The sequence below is a fragment of the Scomber scombrus genome, chromosome 15 (assembly GCF_963691925.1).
Source record: "Scomber scombrus chromosome 15, fScoSco1.1, whole genome shotgun sequence".
Lineage (NCBI taxonomy): Eukaryota > Metazoa > Chordata > Actinopteri > Scombriformes > Scombridae > Scomber > Scomber scombrus.
The window spans coordinates 22,978,676-22,994,985 of NC_084984.1; the positions used below are offsets into that span (position 1 = coordinate 22,978,676).

The 16,310-nt window shown below is 43.9% G+C and overlaps 1 protein-coding gene across 4 annotated transcripts in view; it reads left to right on the forward strand.

The window, feature by feature from the left end:
- The first annotated feature begins 1,010 nt into the window (after nucleotides 1-1,010).
- Nucleotides 1,011-16,310, forward strand: part of bcr (BCR activator of RhoGEF and GTPase) — a 78,420-nt gene continuing 63,120 nt past the window's right edge. The window contains exons 1-3 of one of the 4 annotated variants that reach the window (XM_062434264.1): nucleotides 1,011-1,409; nucleotides 1,587-2,199; nucleotides 2,230-2,703. In XM_062434264.1, coding sequence (XP_062290248.1) covers nucleotides 1,080-1,409; nucleotides 1,587-2,199; nucleotides 2,230-2,703 — 1,417 coding nt within the window. In that variant the 5' untranslated portion in view covers nucleotides 1,011-1,079. Of the gene's footprint in view, nucleotides 2,704-16,310 lie in introns of all 4 variants that reach the window. The other 3 variants (XM_062434265.1, XM_062434263.1, XM_062434262.1) reach the window with 3 other exon arrangements.

Here is a 16,310-nt window from a genome sequence, read left to right on the forward strand (position 1 = left end):
TTCCTAGTTTTAACAAGCTTTTGTTGGCTTACATGAAATAAACATAGTATAATATATATCCTGGAGCTGCTCTCGTAAAACACTCAAACTTTTAAGTATGGAAATTTTAAAAAGAAGGAAAGAAACCCAGACTAATATTCAGGTGAGGGGTGACTGCATCCTTGCTCTGTCTCTTTAACCAGCAGGATCACTGTCACTCTGGTCCCTCCCATTCTTGCAGCCCCTCCAGTGTTGCTGGCCTGAGATGGGAGCGCACACAGCCGCACCATCACGGCCGAAGAAACGGGAGAAATCTGGAAAAGAACATTTCGGGAAAAAAGCAACAATACCGAGTACGTGCCGTGGGGGGAAAATGGGATAACGAAACAAATCGTTGACTTCTACCGGATCCCAACTGCTTAATCACGTCCTCTGAAAAACTCAGATGGTGCCGTCGCTTGTATTTTGCGCTTTTTATCCATTCTCCTTGAGCGCTGCTGGTACAAAGGCGCTTGGTCCGGAGCAGCAGCAGCAGCAGCAGCAGCAGCACTACCTGGGATTACTGCCGTATGAATGGACAAAAGTGAAAGCACCAGCTACTACGTACACACCTTGACTGGTCGACACAGACAGTGAGTAAATCGAGGAGGATTTAAACACTTTTTTTTTTTCTTCCCTGGGAGCCAGATCACCTCGTGAAGACAGATGCTGTCATTGTAGGCTGAGATTTTTCTTTTTATTCTTCTGAATTTGAAAGTGGCCTTTTCTGGAATAATGCATGAGAAAAACGAGCTCAATTATAGTATTTTATCCCTTTTTTCGTCTCACTCATCCCCAGCGAGTCCTCTGACTGAGCAGCCGGTTTCTCTAGTTGAGAATGGGATGTATTGTTGCGACTGCGCAACCCACGACAAGTGTCAGCAATTAGACTGTGTGTTTCTGAACGGGTTACCTAAAGGCCTGTTGTAAACAGCCACTGTTTTCTAATTGTAGGTTCCCTTTGTTGATAAAGGCTTTGGTGAACTGGACAATTAAGGGACAAACTGTGCGCATTAGTCCCCCTGAACCGGGGTTGTTCACAAATATAATTTGGGCACAATATGGTGGAGCCGGTGGGATTCATTGAAGCGTGGAAAGCACAGTTCCCTGAATCAGAGCCCCCCAAGATGGAGCTGCGTTCGGTTGGTGGTATTGAGCAAGAGCTGGAAAAGTGTAAAGCATCCATCAGGCGCCTGGAGCAAGAGGTGAACAAGGAGCGCTTCCGCATGATCTACTTGCAGACCCTCCTGGCTAAGGAGAGGAAAAGCTATGACAAGCAGCGGTGGGGCTTCAGGAAGACCCCCCTGAATGAGGGGGTGGACCCTGCAGCCCCACAGGGTGCAGAGTCCCAGTCCCAGCAGCCACACATGCAGGAGACTGGTGGAGTTGGAGTAGTTGTGGGAGGATGTGGTGGAGGTTACGCTGGTGTAAGTGGGGGTGTTGGGGACAGGAACCGTTATCAGCCACTTGGAGATGGAACCGGCAGGTCCAAACCTAGGCCTCCGCCTGCCAGGAAATCAGCCTCCCACGGAGATGGCCTGGAGTCAGCCTTTGAGGTACCTCAGCAGGCTGAGTCAATGTCCTGTGACAACCTCGATGGCCTCTCACCATCCAAGCAAAGAGGAGGCATCACTGTTTCACCCCGCAGACCCAACCTCCCACCCCCAGACAAAGAACTGCCCACTGACCCAAAGGACAAGCTGGGGATGGGACTTGGTGTGGCAGCTCTTAGGTCCAACTTTGAGAGGATCAAGCGGGCCAACTCTCACTCTGCGGGTGATGTAGCTAAGGGCCAGGAGAAGCCACTGCCACCACCGCCCTTCTACACCAACATGGAATTTCACCATGAGAGAGGTCTGGTCAGGGTCAATGACCGTGACGTTTCCGACAAGATCAGCTCCCTGGGCAGCCAGGCCATGCAGATGGAGCGAAAGAGATCTCTGCACTCCCTCCCAGGTAACCTGGCAACGGTAGCAGGAGAGCTCCGCGCCAGGCCAGTGTATAGAGGGCGCTCTACCGAGAGCACCTGTGGCTATGATGCAGAATATGAAGATGGAGATCCCAACCAGCGTCATTCAGGGAGGGCTAATGGGGGCAAACCTCCACCCCCACCTTGGCAGCCCTCCGAGTTCCAGGCATATTCCAGTGTCTATGTCGGCGGGGTGATGATGGGTGAAGGTGGTGGCGGAGATGGGAGAGGTGGTGGCGGAGGTGGTAGTGGAGTCACAATGAGAGACCACGGGGGAGGTGACGACCACCTCCTGACCTGGCCACGCCGTTCCTACTCGCCGGGGAGCTTTGAGGACGTTGGTGGAGGTGGCGGATACACACCAGACTGCAGCTCCAATGAGAACCTGACGTCCAGTGAGGAGGACTTCTCCTCAGGCCAGTCCAGCCATGTCTCACCCAGCCCCACTACAGCCTTCCGCCGGCCCTTCAGGGAGAAGAGCCGCTCGCCGTCCCAGAACTCCCAGAACTCCCAGCACTCCTTTGACAGCAGCAGCCCTCCGACGCCGCAGTCCCAGAAGCGTCACCACCGGCAGCAGGGAGGCCATGTGGTCATGTCTGAGGCCACTATTGTGAGTGTCCGCAAGACTGGTCAAATCTGGCCACCTGCTGCCCATCATGACCTTGTGCCCCATGGGAGAACATCGCATGACAACAGTTTCCATGGAGACCACCTAGGTGAGTGGTGGCTGCTATATCTTAGCTTTGTTGTGCTGGAAAGCTGGTGGGCTGGAGTGCAAAAGGACATTTCAGAGCCCACACAGAAACTGAGTATGCTTGGTTATATGTAGCGGAAGGAAAAATGAATGAAAGCCTGAGTGAATGAGTGTTATTTACTCATCCAGGAATTATGTTGGCATCTATTTTTGTGTATTTTTATACTCCTCTTCACATCATATGAATTTCCTTTTTAAAACCACAAACAATGCATCCAAGTGTTGATTTGATTGATAGTATGTGGTGATTGTGTGTGTCTGCATGCAAACACAGAGGACTGTGTGTCCTTTTTAAAAAAAAAAGATTTTGTTGGCATAGACGCCTTTATTTATCAGTAGACTGACAGGAAACAAGGGAGAGAGAGGGGGGTGTGACATGCAGCAAAGTACCTCCGATCGGGATTCGAACTGGGGTTGGCTGCGTATATGGCATGCGCTCTAACCACTTGACCACCTGCGCCCCCCACCTTGTCCTTTTGATGGCTTTGTGTGGGAGACATAAATAAAAAGATAAAAGATCCACCGTTGCTTATTCCTGGAATAAGTCAGTTGGGTGGGTGAATAAATGCGTTCAGTCTAGGTTGAATCTGCGGGTCTTTCTCAGACGACTCCTGCAGCTCAAAGTATGGAATTCTAATCGCTGGTGTCTGTCTGGCTGCCTGTCTGTCTTTCTGACAACAGATAATTCCCCTGAATCTCAAGCTAAAACTCTTCACCAGCTCAGCACAGATCAGAACAGAGAAAGAAGCCCAATCTAATCTCTCCAAACAATTAGCCGCAGTATCCCTAACCACAAAATTACAGCCTTGAAGCCATGGCACCTGTAATAGAACAACTGTTAGCAGATAGATGTGCAGCCTGGAGCTAAAGACACAGGCATCTGCTAACTCAGCTACCAGGCTGAAGCACAACAGTGGTGTGTTTTGCTTTGAGGAGCACATTACTACTTACATTTACTACTCCCCAGTAAAATTGCCATTGTAGATGTTGTGCCAGCATACTACACTGCACGGATGGTTCAAATATTTAACACAATGTTCACCAAGGTGTGTTAAGCTGCAGTAGTGTACATTTTTGGTGTGTTTTATCTATGGTTTTCTGCTGTGCAAGTAATAGTGTTTTAGTGGCCCTCTGTAGTGTAACAGATTTGGGACTGGCACCCCACTGAACCAGACAGGCAGCAGGGTGCTGGCATGTCATTGCTGCCCTAGTGCCAGGATAAAGTGGAGCGAGAGAAAGAGGTAAGCAGGTATATAGTGAAAGGGAGAGAAAGATAAAAAAGAGGGAATGTATGAAAGCAGAAAATGAGTTCTGGCACAGAAGCAATGTTTATTTATAAATGTGCCAGCCGCAATAATGTTATAGTTAATTTAAGTAATGCAAAGGCCTAGTATCATTAATATATGATTTTACAATATATGATTCAGTACTGAAGACATCACTGTCATCATTCTGGGTTGCATTACTGTCTGAAACCCGATGCTGCACATTGCCTAAATATCTTGGATGGGGGACAGGCCTCTGTGCATCTATAATTCATTTATTTGAATTGAGCCACTGACACAGTGGTCTCGATGGAATCGGCTAAAATGTTTTTCCAGACAGGATGCAATGCTCGAAGTACAGGATCACATCCTGTACGGAAAAGCACCTCAGACATATTTGCAGTGAAAGTGAATCTAAAAAGGGACGTTTCCCCTCTTAATTACCAACCTTGTGACAAGTAATAGGCAAACATTTAGAAAAATGCTAACATTGCAAACTCAGAAAGCAGGGACCCAGCAAATGGCTAGCTAATTCCCCAGCTGCTATGTTTGGGATTATCGCTGAACTGTCTGCTCTCTTTGTTTTAACATCTTTTCCACAACAATGAGCCCTGTAGGGAGTTAGGGGAGCCGGAAGAGCATGGACGGAGATGGAGGATGGGGGATGTGTTTGCAGACGGCGATGCATTTAGTGGGATAATCTGGAATTTGAGCATAAGAAGTGAAATGTTGGTTAGATGCACCCCGCAGAGTGGTCCTGTTTTCTATTTGGGGTTTAGGCTTAGGGGCAGAAAGGCGTAATGTTGACAGAGAAGGTGATGATAATGAGTTTCACATTGTTTTTGGGCTAGAACAGAGAGGTTAGGAAAGGGAGTAAGAGGGTTTTTGGTGGGCGGCTGACAATGATAATAATGAAGAGTTGGACAGTGTTGTGAGGAAGACTGAGGCAGGCAGAGTGCAAGGCAGAGCTGCCGTTTCTCGCTTCATTGGTCAGGGATGCGGGGGCTGCAGAGAGGCACAGATGGGAAGAAATCTCCTGTTGCGTAACAGAAACACCACAGACTCACACACAGAGACACACACACACTCAATGTTTACTCTTATACCTTGAGGCTGCTTTGCCTTTAGAAATAGGTGTGCATGTATGTGTTCCTGCGTTGCAACTTGAACTGATGTTCAGACTAAGTAGCAGTAGAGGGATGTTTCCTGCCTGACTTGAGTCTGGAGACGCCAGTGTCTCATGTGCAGATCTATTCTGATCTATTGTGATTTGTTTTGACCTCTTCCTCTTTGTGTTCCTCTCTTCTCCATGCCTCCTGCATGCCAATGACAGTAGTAATTGCTTCATGGTGTGTTCCGTTTATTTAATGGAGGGGGTTTTCAGGATGAAAGGATGATCTCCATGCTGAGCAGAGATGAGCAGGTCTTTGTAACTATGATAGAAAACAGAGAATGAAAGATAAAAAAAAAAAGATATTTCCCTCGAGTCATCCAGTGGGAAAGCGGAGACGCCTGGCAAGTCAAAGCCGGGCTCATAAATAGGAGCAAAACATGTTTGGAGGCAAAACCTTCAGCTGCCAACATTTCATTTTTGAACTCTGTTGAACAAACATGAGTGCAGCATTGTTACATATAAATATTTGATCATTCATGCTGAGTTACATGACTGACAAGTCTCTTTTGCATCACCATGCCTCCATTTTTCAGCTCTTTTGCATGTAAACCCTTAAAATAGGAAAGAAAAAGGGACACAAGTTCAGAGTCTGTCCAGAAAATTAAATGCTACCCAAACACAGGACTGTTGGAAGAGTTATCATATCAGATTTGAAAGGTGAATGATCATCATGGAGAACTAAATGATAAAGCTTTAATTTTAGGAGGTTTAGCAGTGTTAGCAGGCCTGCCCAGAAGCCTTACTCAGAAAAGAAAAAATGAATTATCATCAGTCATACCCCAAACATACCAGCTGCTTGAAGTTTAAGTGAGGTTGGTTCATTGAATAAAGGGAACTTTCACTACCTTCTATAATGAAATAGGTGGTAACTGAAAATGGCATACACTGCTACAAATCTGCTGTGAATACCTGTGGGTTAGCGTCTGAGGGTGGGGATGCCATAGCAGGACGGGCATCAGAAAGCTTCAATGGTTGTATTGTCCACACCCTTCACCTCCCTTCAGGGTCCTGTCGGTGGTTACATTCTTAGGCAGGAACAACCTCTCATACTCCCCCCTCTCACCTCTCTGGTCTCATTATCAGGGTGTCTGCATGTATCAGCAAATTAAATGTAAGACTTTTAAAGACTAAATTAATTAAACAGTGTCATGGTTAAAACAGCTAAATTTGTTTGGCTTTTAGATGCCAAGGTTAAATTAGCCACAGATTCAACAGTACATAATTGACAACATTTTAGCATTTCCAAGGACCTGTAACCACTTGCACCAGCTCTTCATACATTAAAACTCATCCTAGCTATAAGTGTTATCTAAGCAGAGATTTACACATCACAAAAATAATATGGGTTGCTCCACACAAACTAGTTGTAACATAAAGATAAGTTGTCAAAAAATATTTAAACCCACTAACTGGCAGGTATAACTGTTAGTTCGTTCACATAGCTAACGAAGAAACTGACCAAACTAAAGTTAGGTTGCTAATGTGACCCGTTTAGCATGAAGAGTAAAAGAGATAATATGGAATAATTGTCAACACACCTGACGATTGATTGGTTTTTAATAACTGTATAAACAGGGAAGATTTTATGTTACATTTCAAAAAAATAGAATACCTCAAATTACAAAACGTTGCACCGATAAAATTAGGCTAAATGACCTAATACCGTTAGCTAGGTTAGCCTAATCTGATGTCTCCCCATTCTCCCTAAACTGCATGGATGCCCATGGATGCCCTGGTAAGACTATTCTTTTTGAAAGTTGCAGCTTCTTATGCTACAATGACTTTGTGTTCATTAGAGCTACAGATATTTCCAACTGATTTAAACATTACAAAAATATTTACTAGCAAAGACATTCCTTAAGTTATAAATCCTGAGTGTGTAAGTAGCTAGTGGCCACAACAACTTCATAAAGACTTCATGCACAAATGTAGTCATTGATTTTAAAACAGCTAGTACAACCGGATCCTGCAATTAAATATATTGTGAATTTTACTTTGTTTTTCCGCAGTTTTTAACCTATGCCTTTTTTGACGTGTAAAATATCAAATCACAGCTTGCTGGGGAGAGCAAGTGTATCATAGTATGTGCTGGAATAGATGAAAAACAGTTGCTCAGGAAAAAGCTTGGTGACCCTGATTGACCTCTCCAATTCAATCTAATGATGTCATCAGATCCGCTCTGTGTGTGTTTCCAAGTACTTTTCTAAATATATTTTTTGTTTAACGTCATGACGTAAAACGCACTCGCTCTTACCTCCTAGAAAATCAGAGTTGTGTGTGTGTGTGTGTGTGTGTGTGTGTATACAATGTCTGTCTCAAGGGATTTTCTCAGCAAACGCAAATCCAGTAACAAGCGGACGATCAGTGTAGATGACAGACTGTTGCCGAGATGCCAGAGTGTGAGCAGGCAGCCAGAGAGGATCTGAGACTGTATATGTTTCTTCCTCTCTGAGCCTTTGTGTGCAGCTGTGTCCTTTGCATGTGATTCGCAGCATGTATCTCCATGTATATGTGTGAGGGAAGACGGGGGGGGCAGAAGATGAAAAAGAAACGATGGGTAGAGGTGGCTCACGAGACACCGAGATATTTTGTCACTGGTAACTGCGGCCAACCCTGCATGCTTTACAGTAGTCCAGCATGGCACAATGACCCCCTTCTCACACTGCGGGAGGGGTGGGGGGAGGTGGGGGTGACTTCAGCTCTTAAAAAGGCTCGTTCAGTCTGTGCTGTCGAGAGAGCTTGGCAGTGAAAGCCTCGGTTACCTCAGCCGGCACACAGGAGCTGCAGGCTTACAGTCGTTGCCCTAAGAGGTGGAAAGGAGAGGAGAGAAGCATGGGAGGATAAGAAGAGGTGGAGGGTGGGGGTGGGCTGGTGAGCGGATCTGCCTTTCTTGCCAGCTGGGTGCTCAGCTCAGCTTTTCATTGGGCTAGTGCAACCTGCTCGGACCAATTATGCAGGCACAAAACGGCCTCTTTGTTCCCTTTGTTGGGATCAGTTATGGAGGAAGAAAACTTCCTTTCTGAGGAAAAAAGTGAATGTTGGTTTAAACCCTGTTCATTCATTCTAAAATTGAGTTTGTCGGCTTGTCTGCAGTTTTGGTAAAGCACTTAAGTCTTTTATATAAAAACATTTAACTGCATTCTGTTAGTAGACCAAATGTAATGGTTTTTAACCTTTATTCAACACCCTTTCTATCACCAACACTGATCACAGAACAACAGTTCTTTATCTATCATATCTGGACAGTTTAAAGGCACATACAGTAATACTGCTGTGTCTACTGTTTTATTTTGCTCCAGCCTTGATATAAGATTGCAACATGCTCCTTGCAACAACACTACTTTGTTAGTATTAAGTTTATTGACTTAATCATGACCAGAAAATCTAAAGTACAACTTTTGGCGGTCAAATAATTGTGTCACTACACGAATAAAACTTATAAGCTATGTGTTGAAAAAGTGAATAATCGAAATAATTCAAATATAAACACATGTTAGAGTGTGTAGTTCACATTACGAGCGTGACATTACATTTTCTCTAGTGGTGTCCCGTGTTTCTGAAGTCCAGCCTGGCATTGAGGCTTGTGTGACGTTGCTGGGTTGGCAGCAGGCACAGGAGGGTGGAGCAGCTCCAGCAGCTCTCCAGTGAGAGTCAAACTGCCTGGCTTGGTTTTGTGTGGCAGGAGCCGCCAGATCAGTCCGACACTCAACTGCGCTCCTCTGCGCGTGTGTGTGTGTTTGATATTGGTGGAAAAAACTGTGTTAAAGACAGGGAGTGTTTGTGTGAGTGTGTCCACTGTCCATTACTTTAAGGCCTATAGGGCAAATATCAGACATCCAGGCTACGTGAGGGTGAATGGAAGCAGATTGGATGATCATCTCTGTACACTGCTGACAGACATGCAGACACAAACACACATAAACACAAACTCACAGCCCTCCAAAGGGTACTTTTCCTTGCTTCTGTTTATTTCTTCTCCTTTGTGTGTGTGCTTGTATATTTCCAATGCCAAGCATCCAGCCGCAATCTTTCCTCTGGTGACCGACAGCTCTTGTGAGGAAAAAGAAAAACTTGGAAAATCCCTTACATGAATTCTAGTGACTTGTTTCCCATACATAACTGCCTTCCCTTTTGAACAGCCGCCATCTTGGCTCCCTTTAACATGGCTTGCGTTGTCACAGTCGTCGAGCTTGTCATCTAGATTGGCCACAGTACAGGAAAAACTGCACTAGTTAGCGTCCACCACTAACCACTCACCACAGGCCGTTGGCTTCATTGTGTAAGTGCTTGCTGGTGTGTGTGTGTGTGTAGTGTGTTTTCTGATTTTCTATGTATCCTAGGTTAGCTACACGGGTCATTAATCACGGCCAGCTCTCTCCAAGGGTTAAGGCTGGGGGGTGGGATGGAAAGAAAAATCTGGTTTATGGTTTCAGGTTGAGACCACAAGGCAAAATGGCGACTAAATGAATATTCTAATGACCCAGAAAGCCCCCAGAGCTGTGCAGAGCTGCTTTATTCATCCAGATTTACTAGTTTGCTAGTCTAGACATTAAAGGGGCACTCCACCTATTTTACTAGTCACAGGGAGCACCACACAGCCTATGAAAACAGTCCTCTGTGGCTTTAGAGGAGCTTTGTCAAGTCTGAGAAAATGACTCATGTCACATCACATGAATACCTCAGCTTGAAGTTGAAGACTACAAATTTGGGTGGGTGTGGATGTTGAAAGATGTGGGCGTCAGTCAGGTGGATCTAGTCAAATATGCCATCATGTTGCATCATGGGAAGTGTAGGTTCTAGTGTTTGTGGATATTTTGACCCATATTTGTGACTACAGGTTGTAAACCTCATTGAACTTCACTGAGGTAAAAATCCCAGTGAGAGCTGCTTTTTCAACATTCTCTTTTAGCATGAACTGTGATTGACATCAGTCTTGTGGCACATATGTCTCACACATGTACAATGGAAAGCGTAGTGATATTCTTCTCTATATCATAGGGCAACTCAAACCTGTTTAGTCATGCAAACATGTAAACCTTGTGGTAATCAGATTACCAGTATTTGTTCTCTCCCTCATGTAACACACGATACTGCACTCATTATAGCACTAATGCATGATGTCCCATATATTACACACAGGATTATCATCACTCACAAGCCAGCACTGGCATGTATGCATGTTTAACTAACTTTTTTTGCGCAGGACAAAATAGCATCAGGTTATACAAAAAAAAAAACTTCCTTCAGCCAAAAACCGTGTAGACATTTAGACTGATTACTTCCGCATAACAACACACAGATATTTCAGGCTTTTAGAAAATTAACATGTATCAAATGGAGCTTTTCTTTTATTTAATGAGGCATTCACTCTCTTATTTCCCACCTCATTTCTCCTTTTTCTCTACATCTTTCCCTACTTTTGCCCATTACCCCTCTTAGTTCCCCCCTCTCTCTCCTTCCCTCTATCTTTGCCCCATTCAAACAGCTGTTTCTAGTTTTCTTTGCTCGGAGCCAATTAGAGGTGCATCACCTTCCCATCTTTGTTTCCGTGGGTTTTTCGAGCAAGGGGAAAAGCCGGGAGAGATCAAAGTCTTGACCCCCCCTGCAGTAGCGTACAGGCTCTCTCTGTAATTGTCCAATAGGGGTTTAACTGATGAATGCCTATAAAACAACACAATCAATGCCAAATGTCAGCAGCAGGCTTCCTTGTTACAGAGTATAGACTGCCGAGTCTATTCCCCCGCGCCTGCACCACGGATTCGTTTCATTTCAGTCTTTTTGTTTTCTCCTTTTACCTCCAGCTATTACTCTATGCATGTCTGTGTTTCTTTATTCTGTCTTTCCATATGTGTAGCTGTAGTGTTTGTGTGTGGACAGACAGTTAAAAGCTTGCAATCTTTGGAAAATGGGTTTAGTTGACTTTAATGGAGTTAACCTCAGATTACTGTCATTAAAGGATTGTGGTTAAGCTATATGTAGGATGTAGTATTCCCTGTCTTGGTTGTTCTTGAATGTCCTTGAAATCAGGCGGTGTTTTGGATCTTTTCTCCCAGTCACTTGCTCACTCAAAAAAGTAAGATATTGAGGCTGATCATGGATGCACATTATAAAACACATCATGCACATGTCCTTACAGTCTAATTGAAAATCTTCATTATTATTTTTGTCATATAATTAAATGAAAAAAACACAGATTATATTTTGTTATTGCTTAGTTGATTTAAAGTGTCTTTGAGTAACTACTTCTAGCTTGTCTTGCCTTCATCCTGTGCCATGATTTTAATCAAACATTGGAAAAACTTGATATATGTGGCCTTTGAATGAACCCAGCTTCTAGAGGTTGAAGCAAAGATGTATAGTGAGTAAAGTACAGATGCAGGACAAAATCCTTATGGAGACCTTGATGGTCAAAACATTGCCTCATTAAGTACGTTGGAGCTCGTGTGCGGACTGCCTCTGTTTTTCTTTGCTGGAAGAGAAGCACAGGAGTCATCAGTGTGCTCCTGCAGGGACAGAAAAATGCCTGAAGTCGTTTCCACAGCAGAGCTGAAAAGCTGGAGAAGCGGGAGGAAGCGCTGCAGACCTTATTAGCTTTTTGTAGCTGCAGATGATGAAGAGCTATAGGATGAGACACCTTGTCCTCCTGGCCTCTGTAATACAGCAGGCATGCACACACATATACACTTTCAGACTTTCTGTTTCTATCAGACAAACACATACTGTGCATTGTGCCTTGACTGTGGTCAGGGTTCAGCAGCATTTTATTGCATCTGAAATCCTTTTGTATTCATTATCCAATCCAGTTTGCTTTCAACATTTGTAAGTAACTAAAGCCAAATCTCCTTTTGTTGGCTGGATAGGCTGAAACACAGATTTGCAGCCTAATTAAAATGCACTACCTGTAGCTACAGTCTTAAAAGGAGATTAGCAGCATTGAGTATGAAATGTTCATTAAATATATGTATTACTTATTGAAATAACAGGTGTAGCCTGCTAACTTTTAGACAGTTTTCACAAGCTTCTTGCTTGAAAATACTGGAGGTCCAGATTCATATGATAAGTGCACAAGTATAACTGGGAGATCCAAGAAGATCTTTTTATTTGAGAAGACTTGTCATTCTGAAATCACATCGTCCACTTGATTATAAAATGCAAAGTGATATTTATTTCTTTAAAAAAGCATCTTGCTGCTTGCAGAGAGCTCATTAACCAGACAAAAGAAGTTGGCCTCTCTGCAAGTTTGATACAGCATGAACCATAATTAGTAACAGCTGATATAATCTGCTGCCGGTGGCGTTTATTATTTTAACCGGAAAAAGTGACGGCCTCAAGCTGGCTATGAATAAAAGGCCTCCTACCTAAGTGATTTGTGAAGCATTGGAGCGTAGTGAATCTGGGTATTTTGGAGGTACCAGCTCCAAAGGGGAACTAACTATTGGAACTTAACCCTAGTTTGGATGCAGTGGAGAGGTGAGAGGAGCCGACACACACAACAAAGAATTCATTACAGCCAGCCACTCCTTCTTCTACCTTTACTGTTTCACTCTGGGCCTCCCTCCTCTCTCTTTCTGTGAATGTGTGTGTGTGTCCTTCTCTTTCCCTTCCCTCAGGCTCTTTGTTATTGGACTGTGTCTGCACTGGGCAGCTGGATGGGTTTGCTCAATAAATGGCAGTTGTTAAGAGCTGCTCAGGCTATTAGAGGTGGAGGTGTGTGTGGTTGTGAGGTTTTAGGGAGCCGACCCGCTGTGTGAGTGAGTTCGAGAGAGACACAGAGGTAGAGAGCCTGCATGAAGGAGGAATGAGGTAGCTATGTTGTAAAAATAACACATTATCAAACTAATGAGGAAAGTGGCTGGCTGTGGATAAGAGTTGGAGCCGGCTGTGCTGTGGAGCACGGCCAGAGGAAACAGCTGGAGTGAAGAAGAACCGCACTGTAGAAGTCCATGCATTTGTCCGTCACAACGCATCTTTTGTCATTCTTCGGCTAATGAGTCAATACTTACACTTTTTGTGTAGTGCTGAGGAACACACGATTCGGTTGTGTTTAAAAATGACACTTTTGTAAGGGTGTGAATGACAGCATGGGTCAGTGAAAATGATTAAGAGCTTTGTATCCATGTTTCCAGACTTGGTCCAAGAGAAAGAGGAGGGAAAATGGTAAATAGAACCCCAATTGAATTGAATATGGTTTCAAGATTGATACTGTAAATTATGTTTGGGGGCAGGGTGCAGAAATGGAGGGAGGAGGCAGGATAATGTTGTAGCCCAATGGATTTTGAGAAGGAGCAGAAGAGACATTTGTTAAATGTCAGAAAACATGGGAAATAAAAGCATTTTACCAGATTTGAAGAGAAGTTTGACTTTCAGTCATTTCATCTCTGTGCCTTTGACTGCCTTTATTGTCTGTTATTTGTTGAGCCGCTAGTTGCAGAGGGAGCCGATAACTGTAGGCTCCTGGGGAAGATCAGATTTCATATTGCGATCTGCCCCTCCTCCCCTTCCTCCATCTCTTCCCTGAATGCCCTTCGGTAACATCCCTCCTTCTGTGATATCTCTTTTATGTCACTTAATATCCCTTTCTCTGCCCCCGCCCCTCCTCTCCTGACCATTTCTCTGTCTCTGTCAGCCTCTTTCACTCAGTGCTGTTCAGCCTGTATAGAACTATACAGCATAAAGGCAGATTTTAAGCCCAATTTGCCCACGACAACTGATTTTCAAGTTCATTGAGAGGCTGAACTTGTCTGCAAAATACAAGACACATCACCATAGATGGTCGGCAAACGTTATCTGCAGGATTTTAATTTGTCGCCGCTCAGTCCGGTATCATGCCAGCCTGAAGCAATCACGATTATATCAACATTATAACTCAGTCCTGGTAAAAATCAGAATGTTATCTTGTAGTTTGAACCGAAATGTGAATGGAAATCACTAATCTGCAAAAATCTGTCATTAAATGTGCGATTCCGAGTCCTTTCACAGTCAGTCAGACATTTAAAAGCCTTTTTATCCCCCAGCTGTATTGTCCCTTTCTGTCTGTCTCTTTCAGTCCATTGTTAGCCCCTCTTCTCCTCTGACAGGCGGTAGAATCCAAGCCAGTAGCTCTGGGGCTGATTCTCCTCCTACAAACCTACCCGGGAGCCAAATGGGGACAAGAAATCCAACTCTCTGGCTTTTCCAGCTCAACCTGCGCCCCCAGCAAAGCACTTAAACACACACACACACACTCATTGTCAAGTTACAGATCATTTACATAACTCTCAATGGTGCAGAGGCTCAACATGGCTTAAGAACTTAGCCTGCTAGTTACCTGTTGTAGCAGTTATGCAATTTTCTGGTTAGGTCGCAATCTGTAACTCTTCCACAGAAAGCTTGTACAAATAACCATGACTACAAGATAAAAAGGCCATTCTGTAGGCGTGTGATGTTTGCTCTGGGCTGATACTCTGTTGAATTGGGGTGATTTGACTTGAACAAAAATACATGCTTATGTTACTAACACATCAAAAATGCCACCAAGAGCGCCAGGCACTCTGGTATGTAAAATGTCAAAAACACTTTAAACTCTACAGTTGACAGGGATCTTGGTTCACCTTACATTAACTTTAAACCTAACGGAACAAAATGGATCAAGCTGTTTATGAATGTAGGAGGAAGAGAATATGAAGTGATTCCGCATGTGCTTCTTTGTTGTGGGATTTGGAGCTTCCTGTGTAGTGTCCACATGGTCTCCACATGGTCAAAACAGTCTCATTTTACTAAGCTTTTTTCTCCGTTTTCTGCTTCTTTCTTTCATTCTTTGTCAGCTCTGTTTCCCCTTTTTTCCTTTTCTGTGAGTGCTCCAGTTTTACATATCTTCCTGTGTCATTGTCACTGCAGCTCTCATTCATTTGGCCCACTTTATGGACCTATAAATGGCAGAGTGTGCTCAGGGCAAAGCGGTAGTGATTGGCTCAGAGTGACAACTCAAGAAGTATTTTCTCTGTCACATCTTTAAGGAGAGCATACAATCTTGCCTTGTCGAATTTGGTTTGTGTGTGTGTGGACTGTCCAGCATTGTAAAGCCTGAGGAGGGTTGTAGGCATTAGACTTCAGACTCCTCACCTGCACATTTAAATAATCTACCCATTTCCCCAAATTAAGCATTTCTTATTACATTTGCACGCATGCGCTCACCAGCCTGCCTCCCTGCCTAATACCTTTCTCTGTCATCCATTATTGATAGTGCAGCCCACTTGTTGCAAAAGTAAAGACTGACTGTCACTGGGTGTCATATTGCCACCTCCCCACCTTGTGAGCAACAACCCTTTGTGGGTCACATTAACACTGCAGCAAGCCTACTATGTCAACACAACCTCAATCATACTTAGACAAACATGCATATGTATTCACAGTCACACACACACACCCTAATCTGATGGGTAAAGCGATATCTACAGAGCAATGGAAATGTTGGTAGCAAGCTGAGAAATGCAGACTTTCTCTCCCAGAGCTGCTCAGCACGACAGCATGGTGTGATCCTGCAGCAGAAACATCTCATCAATAAATAGCACTGACTTTTTACCTTCTACAGTCGAGGTATTCAAAGTGCATGGTGTATGGAAATGAAAAAATATAACATTAGTTATCAAAAGGAGATCAGTAGAATAGCCTAAATGTGCGTGATCTGGTTAAAGACATACTTCGTGGATACTATAGTTTGGGGGAATTTGACTGTTTTTATCATTTTCCCCAGAGTCAGAAACTAATAAATGCCTTCAGACAGACTTTTTATGTATTTGGCATTGTTTGGAATATGTCAAACAGCAAGAGCAGGCTATCTTCACTCAATTGTTTAGTGTCTATGGGATCAAATAACATAATCGTGGTCCCATAGGCATCCAGGGATTGTGTGAAACTAAACATGTAAACTATGAGGTGGGAGGCGGAGGCTTTTTCAAAGCTTTCTCTGAGGAGATGCCCACAGTCTCAGACTTGGAAATCCCTTTTCTAAAGTAAAGTCTGCACGATTTGTAAACTGTAGCAAATATTCCAGAATTGTCCCAAAGCAGTTTTAGATGAAAGTTTTAAACATATTCCCTTGTTGACTGAGTGTTTGTGAGTGTTTCACCCCTTGATCCAGGTAATTGGGGG